Genomic DNA, 19,590 nt, shown 5'->3' with positions numbered 1-19,590 from the left:
TAATTGGGGTGCCACTTGAAATGCCAGCTGATTAAAAGCTATACAAGTTGGACAAATGGTTGTCATGCAAGTTGCCACTGGGGTGGTGTCTGGAATAACCCACCCTTGCTTAATTGAATTTATTATCCCTTGTGTGCCGCCCTTATGCCCTGAAAGTCTGGCTGGGGAGGTGGAGCTTCCCTTCCTCAGTCACTCAGACCCAAGAGGCCTGTTCAGCCTTGTACTGCTATTCCTACTTCACCACAAGTCCATATACAGTGAATAGTTAGTTTAAAATGATACCATTAGAGGATACAATTACATGAGTGTCCAAACGATCTCAAATGACATCCACTTATTACTCAAAAGTATCATTTCTCCACTTTGGGTGGAAGCAACCCTACTTCCTCAAAGGGTAGTGCAGCCAAATTACACCCTGTCAGTGGGGCTCATCCCAAGGAACCTCACCGATAAAGATCTCCTCAGAGGACTTTGCCATACTTTTCTCCCAACAATAAGTCATTTATTATTGTTATTATTTTCTAGTTTTTTTTAAATAAAATATACTCTAATAATCATCTAATAGATATATTTATAATGTAACAGCATTCAAATTGAAAAGATGCTTTTCTTAGCCTTCCTGTACTTAAAACATCACCAATTGGGTGATAATAATTGAGTTAAATACCTTTCGTATTTATCAATTCAGTGAAAGTCACTTATCTTATTACCCCTGGCATTTTCATGCTAATCATAGTAGTTTATTTATGCAATGCCTACCCCATGCCATGCTTTTTTCTATGTTTTGAAAGTTTCTTAAGTCTGTTTTTAGTAATACCTTTAAAATGTTTGGTCCAGAGGTGGACCACATGTGGTCCTTGGATGAGGCCTTTTGACTGAGTCCAAGTTTTCCAGAACAAATCCTTTTATTGAGGGGATTTTTTTCCGTGAAGTTTGGATTCAAAGGGCCACACTTTAGGATCTAGAAGGCCACATGTGGCTTCAAGACTGCAGGTTCCCCACCCCTGGTTTAGTGTATCATTTTGCAATTTTGTTAACGTTCCGTGCCTATTAGAAAAGGTACCAGTAAATGGGGTCACCTTTTGTTCAATTGTATTCCTACAAGGTCTGAATATTACAGTGTTCACCCTTTATACAAGCCAGGCACTGTGTTCAGCGCCTCACAGTCACGTGCTTATCCCAACAACCCTGGGAGATAGGTATAAATATTTATTATCCCCTTTTTCATACAAGGATTGATTGGATTCTTCTTATTTACAACAGAATTTTCCATCCAATCAATTATTGATTTATAATTACCACAGGCAGTACTTAAATCTCAGTTTTTTTAGAGTCCATTGTTTCTTGTTAGCTCATGTTCAAAAATTCTTGCTGACACTCAACATTCCATTACTGCTTTTTCATTCCTTTGAATAACCCAAAGACCCAAATCAAGTCCTTTAAATTTCCTTTAGCATGACTATTTAAACCAGAGCAAAGAGATAACCCTTTCTCTAGCAATCGGTCTATAGTATTTGTTAAATTTCTACTTCTTTTATGATGCTACAATGATGGAGAAAGGAAATGTGCAGCAACTGTCCAAAGGACGTTGTCTTTTAAACAATCCTAAATTTTTTCTATTTCAGTGGGATCACAGCCCTCTCTGAAATCTCCTTCTCAAAACTCCAAAACCCATTCCTTTCAAACCCTGAATCCATACTGTGTCAGTGACTCCAACTCCTTTCTCCTCCTTCTCCTTCTTCACTTTTCTTATTTCCTTATGCAGCACTATTCTTTCTCCTGCTTGGTTCTTTCCTCCGGTAACCCCCTTCTTGGTTCTTTAGTGGTTACAAATACACAGTTCACAGCAATTTCTTTAAGGGCTTTTGGGCAATTAAAACTTGTTACAATCACATAGTTTTTGTAAGTGATAGGCAAATAAATTCCAAAAATGACTCACTCAGCACAAGTTTCTAGACAGAAGAACTGGTTAAAGTTCCATTCTTCTAGACTTTTTGCCAAAATATAATCACAGGAAGAAAATCTGAGACTGATGAAGGACTTAGTAATAGCTGATTTGGGAGATTGTTCAATAAAATTCCATAACTTCCTAAGTAATCGAAAGTTCCATGCTTTGGCCAAAACAATCCCCTAAACCCTTTATATTCTCAAACCAAACTTTATACGGCTTAATAGCTCTTTCCTTAGTCATCCCTCAACAGGGAGGCCACTCTTATCCCAATGGGGAACTTACCTCAGGCTCAGGGAATTTGGGTACAGACAGCAAGGGGAGTGAGTAAAACAGGTTGGAGATGTCAGCATTCTTGTGGTTGTGCAAGTGAGCTTCAAAACCAGTGAACAAGTAGTGAACATTACATTAAAGCTTGAGGACCATTATGAAGGCCTACCATAAGGACCTATCTTATCTAATCAGCCCTATGTAACTTATGCAAAATATCAAACTAATTAATACTGATTGGAATATTTCTAATTTCTCACATGAATTATTTCTCACACTGGGAAGATCAGAATCTGACTTGCGTGCAAGGACCCTGACTGAGTTCCCCCTAAGCACTCAGGCTAACTAAAGGATTAAATAGAATAAGTTTATCTAAGGCACTGATGAACACAGAAAGAACTCACACCTAAGCCTTTGGAAAGCAACAGTAAGCTCCATTTTTCTTGTCTAGAGCTTTTGCTATCATGCCTCAGAAACTCCCAATATCTGCACAATGACATCTTTGCCTCCTAGGTCCATGGTTCCCAGGGCCATGATGACTCTGGTGCATTTCTGCATGGCCCTGGTGCAGGCATAGGCCTCTGGGATCTATGCATGGCCCTCTATGCAGCCTCCCCAGTCCCCCTACACAATTCACACTGGGCATCTGTGTGGTCCCAACCCACCCCGAACTCAAGATGTCCTCCCAGCATGATTCTGTCTCTGCTGCAAGAATGTCCTTCCTTCCCACACGAGGGCCCACGCTGTACCCTCCCTCTTGCATAGTCACTGACCTGGAATCTTTCCTAGTACTGGGGCCCCCAAGCTTCCTTTCAGCCCCATGCAGACGGGAGGGCCCTAGTGCCTAAACTCCTATGGATGTAGGCCACACTGCTACAAATGGTGGAAGAGGTAGGTCTGAAAACATCCCTCAGGAGAACATTAGAGGCTGCAGAAGCCGTTGAGAATCAGAAGGGCCTGGGAGTTACTGCTGAAAAATCAAGAAAAGAGTGGTTTGTGAGGGCGTAGAATTGGGGGGAAACAGACAGGAAGTGTCTGAATGCTGATACACCGAGGAAGAACCTCAGCCGTCAGAAAATGATTAAAAGGGCAGAGAATGAGGATGCCGGCAGCTGCTGGCTTCTTTCCAGGCTGGAGAAAGGAGAGCAAATTATTCTGATCCCCCCGGGGTCTCCTGAGGCACAGGATATGCTTTAAAGAAATGCTCCATTTTGACAACAGTGACTTATCAGATTTCAGGGAAAAGAATAAAGGGGGATTCCCTCCCTCTTCCCATTTCTTTTAATCCAATTTCTTAATAAAATTGAGGCAGCTTCTCCTCTCTCAATATTTTTAGCTCCTTGAAATCTCTTTCAGGAGATGCTCCATCAATTCTCTTCTTCATATCTGTCACACTGCGCCCCCTCCCCCCCCCCCCCCCGCAATCCAACATCTACTTCTCACTTCCTCTTATTCTGTGGTATTGTTCTATTGATCCCCTTCCCCCATCATTAGGTTCTGGGTGGTGTTTCTTTAAATAGCCCCCTCCTTCCCCTCCCTGGCAGTGGGGCCTTGCCAGGTTCTCTCTGTGCTAGGTAACATCCATTAGGATGCTGCAGTGCGCTTTGGTGGCCATGCCCTCCCCTCTTGCTAAAAATCCCTCCCATCCGACTGCAGATGCTTCTCCCCGGCTGGTGAGTAGGGCGCGCTCTCCAGGGTGATGGGCTTGCATTTTCACATGCAGTGCTGGGGGAAGGGACGAAGGGAGGGACACGCTGGGGGAAATAAGTTTTTTTTTTTTTTCCTATTCGATTTTGTCAGCAGGGACACCTCTGGGGAGCCAATGGGATGAAACTGCCCTCACTGAAAATTCCAGCTGGGCACCTTAAGCCCAAAGCTCAAGTGCCAAACTGAAGAGTGCTGAAGACAGATTAATTACCAAAAAAAAAAAAGACGAAGAAACTGACTCACCCAAGAAGTGACCGTCACCCGGAGAGGTAGGTTGTTCCATTTTAAGTAAGAAGGAGAATCTTTGCTATTGATTAAAACAGGCAAGTTCAGAGAAGGCTTGTCACTTGATTTCTCATGCACCATGCTACTGACTGTGACTCAGTTTTCCTTGGGACTCCAGACCTGGGTTCTAATCCTCATTTGCTGTATACTACCTGTATGACCTTGGGTGAGTCACTGAAGCCCTGTGAGCCTGTCAGGGTTGTGAATCTCAAAACAATTGTGAACGTTATTAAAAGCTGAGCTTTGGGGCGGCTAGGTGGCTCAGTGAGTAGAGCATCAGCCCTGGCGTCAGGAGGACCTGAGTTTAAATTCTGCCTCAGACACTCGACATAGTTACTAGCTGTGTGACCTTGGGCAAGTCACTTAACCCCAATTGCCTTGCCTTCCCCCCTCCAAAAAAATAAAATAAAATTTGAGCCTGGCAGAGCAGATATTATATTGGAGGGGAAAATGTGAGGGACAGAAAAGTCTGCTCTCTGTGTGGCAGAAACAGGCCCTTATCTCATGTTAATATGATTTGTGTGGCTGCTGCAATCCCAGGAGACTTGGTCAGGGAAGCCAGGGGATGAGCGGAACAGGCTCTGGGTCCACAGGAAGGGGGTTGAATCTCATGACCTCTAGGGTCCCTCCCAGCTCTAAACCTATGATTCTGTGAAACTCATACCTCGAACAAGCGACTCCTCAGCAAATCAAGAGATCTCCCTCCTCCTCCGTGAAGCCTTCCTTGATGTTTCATACGACCAAAGGGATCTCTTGTTTCTTTGAATGAAAATGGCATTTTGCCCTTCCCTCATTCATTTCTCAAAACCTACTCTATCACACCTACTTGCACCCATCTCATCTCAGGGCAACACTGGATGCTCTTAGTGGGTGGGTCCAATGCACATGTATTAGTGTGGGCACGTGAAGGTGTGAGGGTGCAGGCTCATCCTTTTTCCTTTTGAGTTAGGAGCAGTGGGATTTCAAGCAGGCGGAATCAGTGAATTCGGGACTGGTTTCTGGGTTGTCTTTGTTCACTAGCATAGGACACGCTAAGAGATATCTACACTTGAGTACCGAGAATAGACATCTACCTTATGTTGGCCTTTTATAGCTTCCCTGTTTGTGGCTGTGAAAGAAGGACCCTCGGGAGTGGTGCCAAACCACAGGGGCTGGTCCCTTCTTCTCGCCCAAACAATGGGCCTCAAGGTGCCCAACTGCTTTATTGTCTGGGATATATTTTCATTCTCTTGGTTTAAAAATCCAAGTGGTATAGTTTCCAAAGTCCTTTCTAGTTCCAAATTCTGTACTCATGGTCTTTAGCTACGGGTACTAAGTGGCTAAACAGTATACGAAGACAGACCAAACATCCCCAAAGCATCGTCGGCCTTGGGTACCTTGAGTGCCATTATCGAGACAGCACAAATGTCTCCTCATTGGGGAAGAGGAATTTATAAGGCTGATACAGTTCTCTTGGGATGAAATTTCTCCATTTCCCGCCGGGTCTGGAGGAAACCCTGGGCCTATAGGGCTAGTGAGAGCCAGGAGCTGTTGACATCATTCAGGGCTCAATTCAGTGCCTCGATTTTATCACGTAGCCGTGTCCTAAGACAAGCATTTTCAGATAGCTCAGCAATTACATTTAGGCAGAGAAGACACAGGAATGAATGTGAGTCCAATACATATCTCCGAGATGGGAGAACAGATTTTGCTATTCCCTTAAATAACCATGATCTATTATATCAATTAATATTTATATAATATAATTATAAATTATATATAATTACAAAATGAACAATAAATCATTATATATAATCATAATCTGTGATATAATTAATATTATGATAATAATATTCAATATTATAGTAGACTGGAGAATAGCATTTTGTACCTAAAAATAACATTTCCATCTATTATCTAATTTAGACTGCTTGCTTTTTAGAGGTAGCGCCTAGAAGGCCCGAGCAATCTCGTGGCTTGCCCATGGGCAGTGAGTATCCAAGTCCTGGTTCCAATCCGGCCCTCTGATTCCGAATCTCTTCCTCTTGCCAAGCTCCCACGATGGCCACATCCAGCTGCATTCCCGGGCCGTGGCTCTCCCTCACCCCAGCAGCCCTTTCTAGGACAGTGTGCACAAAGCTTTCCTTCCGATAGCCCCCTGAGGTAGACGGTAGAAGAACTATTCTCATTTTGGAGAAGAGGAAAGCCAGGCCCGCTAGTGAGAAGAGACGTCGTCAGGATCGTAGCTCGAAGGGCTCTCGGAATAATCAACCCACAAGAATTTATCAAATGCCTACTATGCGATAAGTGCTGAGCAAGGGAAATGATCTGGGCTGGCAAGAAGCTTACAGGCAAATGGGGAGATAACGAGTACAAATCTCTAAGCATGTTCATCCTAAATGCGAAGTAAATATAGACAAAGTAGTTAAAAACAATGCTGTCTGGGGGTGGGCTCTGGAAAGACTTCCGGCAGAAGACAGTGCCTGAGCTGTATCTTAGGGGAAGAGGGACCTTATCAGGTGGAGCTGAGGAGGCAGGAATATTCCAGGCTTGGGGAATGGCCAGTACCAAGGCCAGGAGATGGGGGATGATGTGTGCTGCATGAAGAACAGAGAGAAGGTCAGAATTTAGAGCAGGGAGCAGGACCTCCTGAGGCTTGGAAGGTAGGTCGGAGCCAGGCAGGGATGGAGCTTATACTTGACCCAAGAGCCGACAGGAAGACTCCCGAGGTTGGATGAGCAGAGGGATACGTGGTCAGACTGTGTTTGAGGAGCACGATTTTAGCAGGGAGGAGAGACTTGACAGACAGGAGCTACAATAATGCGGGCAAGGGGAGACGAGGCCAGACGAAGGTAGTTGCTGGGTGCGTGGAGAGAAGGAACGTGGTAGACTTTGTCACGGTAGGAATGGGAGGATTTGGCAAGTGATCGGGTATGTGGGGTGAGGGAGAGGGAGGAGTCTGGGATAACCCTGAGGTTATAGACCTCAAAGATGGGAAGGACGGCGGTGTCTTTGACAGAAACAGGGACATGTGAAAGAGGGAAGGATTTGTGGGGAAAGATGAGTTCCATCTTGGACATACAGAGTTTAAAGTTGTCTCCAGGACACCCGGTTCGAGATGTCCAGTAGGAGATTGGTGATGTTAGATTGAAGCTCAGGGGAGAGACTGGGGCTGGGTTCGTAGATCTGGGAGTCACCTGCACAGAGATGATGCCTAAACCCACCCGAGCTGATGAGCCCAGCAAGAGTATACAGAGGGAAAGAAGAAGAGGGCCTAGACCAGACCCTTGGGAAAAACCCCCAATTAGGGGCTGTGATCTAGATGACAAGCCTGCAAAGGAGAATGAGAAGAAGTGGTCAATGGGGAAGGACCACAGGGTCATGCAGACCCAGAGAGAGGGTCTGGGGGGAGGGGGATCAACAGTGTCAAGTGTAGCAGAGGTTGGGAAGAATGAGGCCTGAGAAGAGTCTGTCTAATTTGGCAATTAAGAGACCATCGGTCATTTTGGAGGCTGCAGTTGCAGTTGGAGGGTTAGGTCAGAAGAAGGGAGGACCAGAAGGCAGGGAGCAGATTTAGCTTTTTCAAAGACCTTGGCTTCAAAGGGAGGAGACATGTAGAATGATAGCTTAGGAGATGGGAGGGCCTATTGGTAGTTTTTTAAGGCTGGGCGAGACCTGAGCCTGTTTGAAGGCAGTGAGGAATGAGTCAGTAACCTGGAAAAAGCTGGAGAGAGAGGGGATGATGGAGGGGGCCGTCTGCTGTTGGAGGAAGGCACGAGTGGAAAGGCTGGTCTTAGCAAGGGGAAGGGCTGCCCTTGTCAGAGACGGTGAAAGAAGGAAAGAGGAGGAGAAGGCAGCAAGGGGTCTGAGGGGAAGAGAAGGGGAGAAGGAGCTCAGTGGCAGGGCCTCCATTTTTCTAAATAAAGTCAGAGGCAAGTCCTCAGGGAGCATTTTACAGATGAAGGTCCCACCGGCAGCACATGCAGACCAGCTCCAAAGCCATCCTTTCCCCCTGTCTTACTCAGGGTCCCACCAAAGGCGTCACAGACTCGTAGTCCAATCCAGTCCCCTACATCCTGCTGCCTCTGAATGTGTCTAAGGACCCTGGGGGCGTGCAGGCAGCATGCCCCGGCTCAGTCCTCCAGACTGACCCCGGAGGATGGGCGCCCTGGAGATCATCCAAGCCAACCCCCCCCCCCCGCCCCCGTTTTATTGGTAGATGTTTTCGCATCGCAGTCATTTCTGGATAGGCTACCTTCCCCCACCCCTCCCCAGCCTTTCCATCACCCAGGAAAAGTTCTGCAAAATCAGCCCACACTGGAACACCATCTGGCCCCACATACGACATTCCACACTCATAGCCCCCCGCTGAGGAACACACCCACAGGAAACTGAGGCCCGGAGGCGTCCAGGGGCTCGCGCAAGGTCCCGGAGGTAGCAAGCGCCAGAGCCCGGATCCTTGGACCCCAAAGTATTTGCTCTTTCTAGTGGACCACATTGCCTGCCTGTAAAATTAGGGGGCTTTGTCCAGGACGCCTAAAGCCCATTTCGGCTCTAACCCAAGCTCTATCAGCGGACACTCTACAGTTTTGGGGGGAGGGCGGGGTCTGCAGTGGAGAGTTCCTTGGGCTGAAAAAAAAATGACCGTGGGATGCCTGGGATGCCCGGGCTCCGCACTGGAGGATGCTTGGGAACACACAGCGCAGACTCCGCACATCAGGCTCCCCTCCTCGCTCCCCCACCCACTCTGCTGACGTCCGCACGCATGTGCGCGCTCGGGGCTCCGGCAGCCAGCGGTTTCTATGGTTGCCTGCCCTCCCTCCCCCACGAGGACTGACACGTTTTTTTGACCGTTCCCTCAGCTCCACCCATTAAGCCGCGTCGACGTCGCGGCGGGAAGAGGTCTCCCCGAAGAAGGGCCGCCAGCCCGCAGCCTCACATTTGCATGAAGTGGGAGGGGCAGCTCCAGAGAAAGGCTGCGATTGGGTAATTGTGAGTCACCACGCCCCTTAGGTCTGGGCCCGCCCCTCCTGTCCCTGCCTGACCTGAGGGGCAAGGAGCTAGAAGCCGCTCGAGCCTGGGACTGCCATCCCCATCTGTGAGTCAGATTGGGAGCTCCCTGAAGGCAGGCCGCTGTACGTGCAATCCCCAGTACAGGCCTCAATGAATAAACATTTATTGTGTGGAATTCACAAGGAACCTCCACCAGCATCCCTTCCTTTTGCAAATGGGGAAACTGAGGCCCAGAGAGAGGGCAAACAGGTAGTAAGTGGCAGAGCTGGGATGCCAAACCAGACCCCCTGACCTCAAATCCTGTGCTTCTTCTCCTGGGCAGACTTCCTGCCCTCAGCCACATCGGAGATTAAAATCGACCGCCTTTGTTGCAACGCAAGTCAAACCGTCTCCAAACCCCCCTAACCTGATAAGAAAAAAAAAAAAGGTTTTGGTCTTGTCTTCCTCCACAGAACTGGAAACTCCAGGAGGGCAGGAACATCTCTGTATCACCCGGACCCAGCAGCGGTACCCGGCCTTTTGTAAGTTTCTGCTGATTAATTACAGTGAAAATGACAAGACTGACTGATGGGGAAGTGATCAGCCTGGTCCTTGGGTGGCACCGTTCATGTTCTGGTCTTCAGCCAGTCAGTCAGAGCTTTAAGCTAGAAAAGGACCTGAGAGGCCCAGAGAGGGAGAGCAAGTGACAGAGGTGGGGTTGGAATCCAAAGCTCAGAATTGGGGTTCCCATGCTGCAAGGTGCTGGCAGAGGCAGGATCTGAACCCAGGGCCACTATTCCTCCCCCACCCTACACACACCCACACCTTGTTGGCTCCGAGGCCTCATTTCTGGACAGTTTGTTGTTGAGTCGTTTTTCCGTCGTGCCTGACCCTTTAGCACCCCATCTGGGGTTTTCTTGGAATGGTTTCCTCTGTCCTTCTCCAGCTCATTTGACAGATGAGGAAACTGAGGCAAACAGGGTGAAGGGACTTGCCCCGGGTCACACAGCCAGTAAGGGTCTGAGGCCGAGTTTGAACTCACAAATGCGAGTCTGCAGGACTCCAGCGCTGGCACTTACCCACTGCGCCATCTAGCGGCCATTCTGAACAGTTGCTATGCTTTTATTTTTTCTGGGATGCTCGCTCCCTCCCTCCCTCTCCTGGGATAATGAGGGAGGGCCAGGAAGCCACTAGGACCAGAAGGCTCCAGAACCCCGCTCAGAAAGAAGCGGCGCTCATCCAGCGAAGGGAAGTCGGGGGCCTAGTGTGGGGCAGGGAGCCGGACAGGGGCCGGGGTTTCTGCCCTCACAAGCTGTGATTTGGGGTAAGTGTCCGACAACTCTGAAATAGATTGTGACCCCCAGTGGTGGTGGGGTGGGGGGAGGGGAGTCAAGGCCAGTTACCTCCTTCCTCTGGGACTCAGTTTCCTCATCTCTACAATGGGGGGACAGGCCCTTCCAGCCCCAAGTCTCTGGCCCTAAATTCCCATGCTCCAGCCTGACCTTCAGGTCTTCCCTTTTGCCAGTCCTCAGAGAGGTGCCTCCCCTGACCCTGTATAGGAACCCACAGGCTCTAACCATCCCCTCCCCCAAAGAGGCTTTTCAGCCTGGCATTTAAGGCCCTTGAGAGCTGGGTCCAGCTTCATCTCTGAGTATGCTCTGCATCCAACCAGACCACCTGCGGTTCTTCCTTGATCTTGGCAGTATTCCCCTTCCCTCCCCCATGCCTTTGCCCAGGCTGTCCCCCATGCGTGGCATGCCATCACTTCATCACCTCCCTCCCTAAGAAGTTTCTTTTCCTTCAAGGCTTAGCTCAGTAACCACCCCCTCTGGGAAGACCTTTCTCTAACTTCCAGGGTTTTTCTCCTTTCCATGGTCAGACCTCTGCTTCCCTCCTGGGACTTCACTTCTCTCTCTGTATTTAAATTTCTGCAGCCCCAACTCCCAGTTCAGGGTCCCACCTGCACAAGGCCTCTCCCTGATCATTGTTGGTGGAGTTGAATTGGGTCTTGTCTAGACTGTCACACATATGGTGCAAAAAATCCCTCGGAGCCCTTGGGTTTAAACAAACAGATCCATTATACAGATGAGAAATGGAGGTTCCAAGGAGTCCATATTCACATGTGGAGTAAATGCCGAAGAGAGATGTGAGCCCCAGGCTCTCATGACTCCAGGTGTAGAACACCAGGCTGCTGGTCATAATCATTTGGAAATGCTTGGCATCTGCATTAAAAAAACAAACTGCATTAGAATCTTAAAAGACAAAAGTTATCCCTTTGCTTGGACAAATTAAGAATGACTTCCATAAATATTCTTTGTGCCAGGGGCTGGCTCTCTGGGAGAGGAGGAAGGACACTGGGGAAGTCTAGGCGATGATTTGAAATCCCAGACAAGGGACCACAGGGTTAAAGTCTCAGCACAGAGAAAGAACTCTGTGATCAGAGGCCAGTCCTACGGGAAGGGCTGTGGGGCTGGACAGTCTCTGTTCATTGAGAGCCATGCACGCAGCCTTCAGGACAGGGGGATCAGCCAAAGGGAAATCCGCAGCAGAAAGCACCTCAGAGGTGAATAGCCAGGGACCAGAGAAGTGGAATGGCCTTTCCCGAGGTCACAGGGAGTTGGAGAAGCAGGGAAGGAGTCGGGGGCACTCTCCTTCCCTCTCCTTGGGTGGGAACTGCGTCAAGAGAGGCCAAGGAGGAAGTAGGCATCCAAGCATCACAGATAGGAAGAGTCAGACACGTGCTGTTAACAGATAAGAGCCCAAGGAGCCCCAGAGCCCCAGGGGTCACAGAGGCTAGCCCTCCCACAGACCCGGGGTCCGGGGCCCTCCTGGCCCAGGTTAGCCCCAGCTGGCCCTTCCTTCTCCTTCTCCCAAAATGAAGGAGCCTTCTCCCCCATGGATGGCAAGTGTGTGAGTCACACAGTGATGGGGGCAGGGGGGTGAGGGGGGAGGTCCCAAGGGACAAAAGACAGCTGGGCTATGGAAGATACGCCTGTTTTCTCTTAACCACTCATTTTTAATGTTATTGATAGAGACTGAATTGTCTTTTCATTTTTGAATTTCCTCTCCTTTCAGACTCCCTAGACCAAGAACCGCTCCTGGCCTGGCGTGGCTCTGCTCTGCTCTGGTCTGGAGGTCCTGGAGATCCTGGAGATGTGGGCCGCCCAGGTGCTTTGGGGAAGCCTTGGCCTCCTGCGTATAGCCTGGTGTCTTCTCCCACAGGCGGGTTACTTGCATCCAGATGAATTCTTTCAGTCTCCTGAGGTCATGGCAGGTAAAATCCCTTGCGGTAAAGTGGGTGATCATTTTTCTCTCTCCGCTGTTAAAAAAACAATTTTATTGATGCTAAAAAGTAAGCAAGCAAACAAGGAACATTTATTAAGTGCTGAAGAAATCCCAGGTTCAAGGCCCTCGGTGAGTCTGTATCCACTGAAAAACATTGTTCATGAAGCCCTCCCAGCGTGTTTCCTTTTATCAGTGAGCCAAAGGAATCTAATTCTTTTGTTGCACCGCACCCCCCACACCAGACACACACCTGGGGCACCTTTCACCATAAATTCAAACACCATCTGTGGGAAAGGAGACACAGATAAGGATCATATGTGGGAGTTACACGTCAATGCTTCAGCAATCATTTTTAAAGTGCCTACTATGTGCTGTGCACACAGAGACAAAAACCAACCAAAAATATGGTCTTTGCTCTTGGAGAGTTTCCCTTCCGCATGCTACAGACATGCAGATATAGGCTATATCCCAAACTACAGAATCATTTGGTGGGAGAGGAGGAATCAGGAAAGGTCTCTTGAAGGAGGTGGCTTTGAATTGAGCTCTGAATGGAGGGAGGGGTGGTGACCCATGTGGTCACATGCATGGAGGGGCACCCCTCCCCCCCACATGCGAGGGTGGACACATGTGACCAGGGCTTATGTGGTCACATGCATAGGGCACACACGTGAACATGCATGACCAGGGCTCATGCAGCCCAGACTCTGAGGTATTCTTCAAAGAGAAGGATCCAGACATGGTCCTGACTGTGAGGGAAGGGTGGGCATCACTCCTTTCTCCTCCAAATGACAAAGTTGAGGGCATCTCCAAGGCTCTCACTGGCCTCAGGAGGCCTGAATTTGAGTCACTGACCTTTAGGCAAGTCTCCTTTCCCCTGCCTGGGCCTCAGCTTTCTCACCTGTTAAATGGGAAGATTAGACTGAGTGACCTCAAAGAACCTGTTAATGAGATCATCAGTCACTCAGTCAGCAAACATTTATTAGGTGCTTACTGTATGAAGTGCTGGCTACAAAGCTCCCCAGGACCTCCCAGTCTAATGAAGGAGACAGCCTGCTGAAGGTCTGTACTGTGTCCATAGAAGAGAAGACCAGGCCCTGGGGCAGCATCTACCACAAGACCCTGGGCTCCACAGATCCCACAGACTCTGTGGATGGACTTGAGAGGGTATGAGAACTTGGAGAGCAAAAAGAAAAGACATATTTGTTGTCATTAACCTGTAACCGAAACTGAGCATTTCTTTCCATTCTGGATGCAGCCGCTAAACCATGGTTCTGAGAAGGGGTCCGTAGGCTTCATCAGACCGTGGACCAACCCTTGCATTCTTAGCTGCAGTAACAAGGAGAGGCCTCCTTCAGAAGGCAGAGTTTGAGCTGACTCTGCATGCAGAGGAGAGGCAGGAGAGCCTGGGAGACGGCCAGGGCACATGCTCAGAGATGGGAGATGAGGCAGTTGTAGGTACCAGTGGGGCTAATTCAGTCCCTCCAAAGCCTCTCCCTCTCTTCTTACAGATGAGGAAATTCGAGGTTTTCGGAGGGAGAGTGTTGTGTAGGCTGCCAAGTCTACCCCCTTTCTCAGGGTTCTGTGCCTTTGGGGCATTCCGGGTATGGAAAGAAACTAACCTATTGACCCACCCATGCCAGAGACAGCCTGAATCCTTGGGCCTCAGTGAGTCAGAGCTGTCCAGGGACCCAAACAGGCCTCCGAGCTCCGCCACTGGGGTCTCAGGGCCTCACATTCTGCCAGGAAGGAAGAGAACTGGTTTTCAGTGATTCCTAAGCATTTTATCGAAGCCGGGCAGCTGTGTCCTTTGTTCTTCTGGAGGCACAACATCCGGGATCCTTCCAGCTCTTGGTTTCTCGTCAACCAATGGCTACTAGCAGAAAAAAAAGAGTCCAAACTAATCTGGGAGCAGGGCCCCACACCCACCTGGCCAGAGTGAGAGGCGAGCTGAGCCTGGGTGAAGGCAACCCAGCCCCCACCCCTTCAAATAACCTCATGCTTATTATACCCTCCTTCTAGACAGACCCGTGGACTCCCCTGTTTGAATGGAAGCCCCTTGAGGGCAGGGGCATAACGTGCTCTGGAATTAGTAATATTCATTATTATATTTATTCCTTATATTTATCATTATTCATTTATTTATTGCTGATGGTGTGCCAGACACTCTGCCAGGTGCTGGGGACACAAGCAAAAAGTCTCTGCCCTGGAGAAGAAAAGGAAAGGGAGAAGGGCACATGCATTTATTAAGCACCTACTATGTGCCAGGCACTGTGCTCAGCATTTTACAACCACTGCCTCACTTGATTGAGGAAAACAACATGAATTAGTTTGTATAAACTCTATACCCAGGAAATATAAGGTAATGACACATCCTCTGAGGTTGAGCCTGGGTGACTCTTGGGGACCTGAAGTCACTGAACAGGGGCCTGTATGCCTCAGTGGAGGGATCTTCCTCTCTTCGAGTGCCTAAAGCCAATGAAATTGGCCTAGTCTTCCCCATGCTTGTTCCCCAGGGTCCACGAGAGGAGCTCTGCACTAAAGGGAGGCGCTCACCAGCATCAGGCATCTTGACCCAGGGTTGAGTTTGTATTTGCTTTGAGTTTTGTTTTCAGGAAACTCCTTGAAGAATGCTTTATCGATGCCTTTTCTTCCTGACCCCCTGCCCCTTCCATGGAAACCTTCCTTATAGCAAGGAAAATTAAGCCGGCAAGAGTCCACCCCTGGAGTTCCCCTTCCCCCTGGGAGGAGGATGTGAATTTTGTCCCGATTCTCTAGAACCAAATTAGTCATTGCATTGATTGGGGTTTCTGAAGGCCTTGTTTGCAAGACTCAGCTGGGGTCTCAAGTGACCTCAGAGAAAGAAGGGATTTTGTCCCCAGCTGAGCCAGCAACCCAGCAGGTGGAGGTGAGGGAGGGCCTAGAGAGGAAGATAGGCCTCAGGGAAGGGGGACCGGGGATCATCTGGGAGCTATGGACCTACAGGCTCTTCTTAACACCTCATTTCCTGTCTGGTATTATTACAATCTCTCTGCTCCCCCATAGACAGAGCTGGGTCTCCTTTCATAAAGGTAGAATTTGAACCCAGACCTCCCTGGTGCTCACTCTGTCTTTTCTCAGATCACCTCTTGCCTCTTTCCTTTGCCAGAAGATGTCCTGGGCCTGGAGGTCTACCGTCCCTGGGAATTCCTCCCCAGCTCACCCTTGCGAACAGTCCTCTTCCCGCTGTTGACCACTGGCTCTGTGTTCTGGCTGATGGAGCTATTGGACAAGCTGGGCCTCTGGCCAGGCGCGATCAGCAGCTACACCCTCCTGGTGGGGCCCCGCCTGGTCTTCACAGCTCTCTCCTTCACTCTGGACTGGGGGGTGTACCGGGTGGCCCCGCTCTGGGGAGCCGATCCCTGGCAAGCCCTGGTCCTGCTGGCCGGCTCCTATGTCACCCTGGTCTTCTACACGAGGACCCTGGCCAACGCTATCGAGGGGCTTCTGTTCATGTGGCTTTTGGTGCTGGTCTCTCCGGGCACAGACGGGAAGCTGTCTCCGCGGCTTGGGGGGCACAGCTGGCTGCTGGGTGCTGTGGTGGCCGCGGGCTTCTTCAACCGGCCCACGTTCTTGGGGTTCGCCTTCCTGCCGCTGCTCTTCTGGTCCAGCGGCCGAACCACGGTGGTGCCTCTGAGCACGAAGGCCCTGGTCCGCAGCATGCTGGAGCTGCTGCCTGGGGCCACGCTGGTGGCTGCCCTGTTCGTGGCTGCCGATACATGGTACTATTCCTCCCGGCTGGGGCTGGGCCCCCGCCTCGTCCTGACTCCTGTCCACTTCCTCAGCTACAACCTGGACCCCCAGAACCTGGCGCAGCATGGCACACACCCCCGCCTCACCCACCTGGCCGTCAACGGGGTCCTGCTCTTTGGGGTTCTGCACGTTGCAGCAGTAATGGGCGCGTGGAAAGTGCTGAAGGAAAGCTTGGCCTCCGTGGCTCGTCTTCAGGCTCCCTGGACTTTCCCGGACAAGAGGACCGTCCTCCTCCTCTTCTACTTTGTCCCCCTGGCCCTGCTCTCTCTCTTCGGCCATCAGGAACCTCGGTTCTTGGTCCCTCTCCTGGGGCCCCTGACCCTGTTCAGCAGCCAGAAGGGCCGGGGGGTCTCCCCGTGGAGAACCGCCTCGGTCATTCTCTTCAACGTCCTTGGGGCCCTGTTCTTTGGCTGCCTTCATCAGGGTGGCCTCGTCCCTTGCCTGTCCCATCTGGAGCAGAGCATCCACGCCCCGGCTCCCAACGGGCAGCCCTCCCACTACACCCTGCTCTTCAGCCACACCTACATGCCGCCGCGTTACCTCCTCGGCCTTCGAGGGCAAGAGCCGCCCGTGGAGGTCATTGACCTGGGAGGGGCGGAGAGCCAGGCCTTTTGCCAGACCCTCGACCAGCTAGCCAGCCAGCCCATCTGCGACATCGCTGGGGGCGATCGGCTCTGCCGGATTTTTGTTGTCATCCCTGGGACAGCCAGGGAGGCTGCAGCCGCCTGCCCCTTCTCCCTGAGGAATGAGATGCGGGTGTTTCCCCACTTGACTCTGGAGGACCCGCCTGGGCTCTCTGCCCTGCTGAGCAGCCGCTGGAGGGATTCCCTTGGCCTCTACATCCTAGAAGTGGGCGAGCGGAGGGAGCAGAGGCCCTTCTGAAAAACGTCTTGGCTCCCCCCTCCCCAAAAGCTCCTTTGTCTGATAAGACTGGACAAGTCCCTGGGGACACTCAGGCAGACTGAACAGCATCCACGATGTGGATGACCAAAGCAGGAGTCCATCCCGGTCATAGGCCAAACCAAGCCAAAGATAACTCTGTTGGCCAAGCTTGGCCCCCTGGCCACAGGCTGCACCCCGAAGCCCTCTCCAGATGGTGTTCATTTTGGGTGCCACCTTCAGGAGAGGTATAGACTGCTTGAAGCTTGCCCTAAGGAGGGTGCCCAGGGTGGTGAGGGGACTTGAAGCCCTGTCATGTGAGGATAAATTGAAGAAACCTAGAATGTTGAGCCTGAACAAAGGTCGGGGGGGGGGGGGGGGGACATGGTGCAGTGGAAGGGCAAGGAAGGGTGAGAGTCGGGGGAGGGGACTGTGAGGTCATGATTACTGTCTGGATATATTTAAAAGGCTTTCTTCATTTGGAGAAAGGGGTGGGTCAGTAGGAAGAACAAAGACCAAATAGTGGAAATTTCATGGAGGGAGGTTTTACCTCAACAGAATCCCTGGATGGAAGAGGGGAAAGGGGGGCCTTGGTCCAACTAGCCCTCATTTTGCCGATGAGGAATCTGATGCCAAAGGGGTTAAGTGAATTGCCCAATAAGACCTTTCTCTTTAGAGGGTAGCGCCTAGTCCGTTGTTAAGTGCTTAATAAATACTTTGTCTCTGTCCTTCCTTCCTTCCTGTCTATCTATCTGTCTATCTACCTGTCTGCCCATCCGTCTATCCATCCATCCACCTGTCTATATGTGCAAAAATGGGACGGGCGGCCTAGTGAGGCATTTACCCTCCTGCCCCCGATGGTGAATTATAACCAACCTGACCTCAGAGGTCATCTAAGCCCTGCTGCATTCATAGTCCCCTTTACAACATCCTCAACAAAGGGCCAGCCAACCTTTTATTGAACACTTCTGTGATGGGGCCTTCACCGCTTCACATGGAAGGAAGCTCATTCTTCTGTTGGACAGCCTCACTGTTGGGAAGTCCTCAGTTATAGTCAGCTGAGACCTGCCTTACTATAACTTCCACCCTGGTTCTACTTCCTGGGGCTTGAGAAACAAGTGTAATCCCTTCTCCATGTGAAGCCCCTCCAAATATGTAAAGAATGACGAACGTCTCCTATAAAGCTTCCACCTTGCAGGCCAGATATGCCCAGTTCTCTCAAACCTTCCTCATACAACATGGTTTCTAGAACATTCCCCTTCCTCGAGGTCTTTATGGTCTGTAAGTGACCGTCATAGAGAAGAGGGGTACCCCAAATGACTGCCCAAGGAGATCCAACCAGAGCATGAGGGAAGGCCTCACCTCTATCAGGCAGAGGCTGGGTAACCTTTTGCGGGTGAGGTTGCAGAGGGTAAATGACCCCTGCAGTCCCCTCCTATTTGCCTCCCTGTATGGAGGGTAAGTGGAATGTTTCTCAGCTGGTATCTTCCTTGCTCCTGCCAGGGCCTTCCTTGTTTATTCTCTGGTTGGGATGGGATTGGCCTCTCAACCAAAGTCTGTGGTCTCTCAACCAAGGCCAGTGGCTTCTCCATGCCTCAGCAATCCTTCCCCTCCCAAAGTCCCATGGCCAGCTCTCCCTGGCCCACAGTCTAAATGCCTCTGCTAAGGCTGCCCAGCTCAGAGAGGCCGATGAAGAACCACTGAAGCCATTCAAATGCCAAGTTCCTTTGCAGACCAAAGATACAATAAATTTTCACTGGCGATGGCCTCAGAGAAGAAATGGAATGGGCCACCCATTGCAAACTGGCTTACAGAGGGACTGTTGTGGCTCCCCAGAATTGCCTCAGGAACATCCCTTGAAGGGACCAGGGTGGGCTTTCCACTTCCTAAGCATCTCCAGACCGTGTGGCTGCTGGCCTGAGCTGGTTGAGATGGGAACCCAGGCTCTTCCTGGTGCTGTGCTTCCCTTCCCTTGTGAAGGTGCCATCCATTGGTGTTTATGTCCCGATTTGTCACACAGCTGCCCAAGTCACCTTCCCAAGACACAGCTTGCTGTAGCTCTTCTGGCTCAAATAGGTGTTGATTCTAGGATCAAATACAAACCCCTGAGACCGACCCCTGATGTGCCTTTGGAGAGTTCTTAGTTGTCTCTTTCATGCTGTCCCCCTTCTAGGTGATGTGGACACCAGTCTAGATCCCTCTTCCCCCCACCTTAACAAGCCATCTCCTGCTTCTATGAATGTGCAGGTGGTCATGCCCTCCTCTTCCCTCCACCCCAACCCGTGCCTAGCACTCCCTCCCTCTTCCAGAACTCTCCTCTTTCCTCTCTAGGGCCAGGTCTGGTGCCCCCTCTTCCATTAAGCCTTCCATGCTCTGCCCTTTCTACTTGGCAGAAATGTTGTTCTCTTCCTCTTCCACTTGTCCAAAGCACTCTGGATTTGTTCCATGTATTACAC

At 50.4% G+C, this 19,590-nt stretch overlaps 1 protein-coding gene across 2 annotated transcripts; it reads left to right on the top strand.

The window, feature by feature from the left end:
- Window positions 1-4,137: 4,137 nt before the first annotated feature.
- PIGZ (phosphatidylinositol glycan anchor biosynthesis class Z) lies at window positions 4,138-17,482 on the top strand. Of its 2 annotated transcripts, none has more exons than XM_036754643.1 (4): window positions 4,138-4,194; window positions 9,655-9,723; window positions 12,257-12,455; window positions 15,612-17,482. In XM_036754643.1, the coding sequence occupies exons 3-4, from the start codon at window positions 12,335-12,337 to the stop codon at window positions 17,135-17,137; spliced, it is 1,647 nt and encodes a 548-aa protein (XP_036610538.1). In that variant the 5' UTR covers window positions 4,138-4,194; window positions 9,655-9,723; window positions 12,257-12,334; the 3' UTR covers window positions 17,138-17,482. The 2 variants fall into 2 exon arrangements, with proteins under 2 accessions (XP_036610538.1, XP_036610537.1); XM_036754642.1 differs by lacking the exon at window positions 4,138-4,194 and adding an exon at window positions 10,355-10,505 and having other exon boundaries at window positions 9,709-9,723.
- The last annotated feature ends 2,108 nt before the right edge of the window (window positions 17,483-19,590 follow it).

This window comes from Trichosurus vulpecula, chromosome 4, assembly GCF_011100635.1.
Source record: "Trichosurus vulpecula isolate mTriVul1 chromosome 4, mTriVul1.pri, whole genome shotgun sequence".
Taxonomy (NCBI): Eukaryota; Metazoa; Chordata; class Mammalia; order Diprotodontia; family Phalangeridae; genus Trichosurus; species Trichosurus vulpecula.
This window is presented reverse-complemented; position numbering and strand designations above follow the sequence as displayed.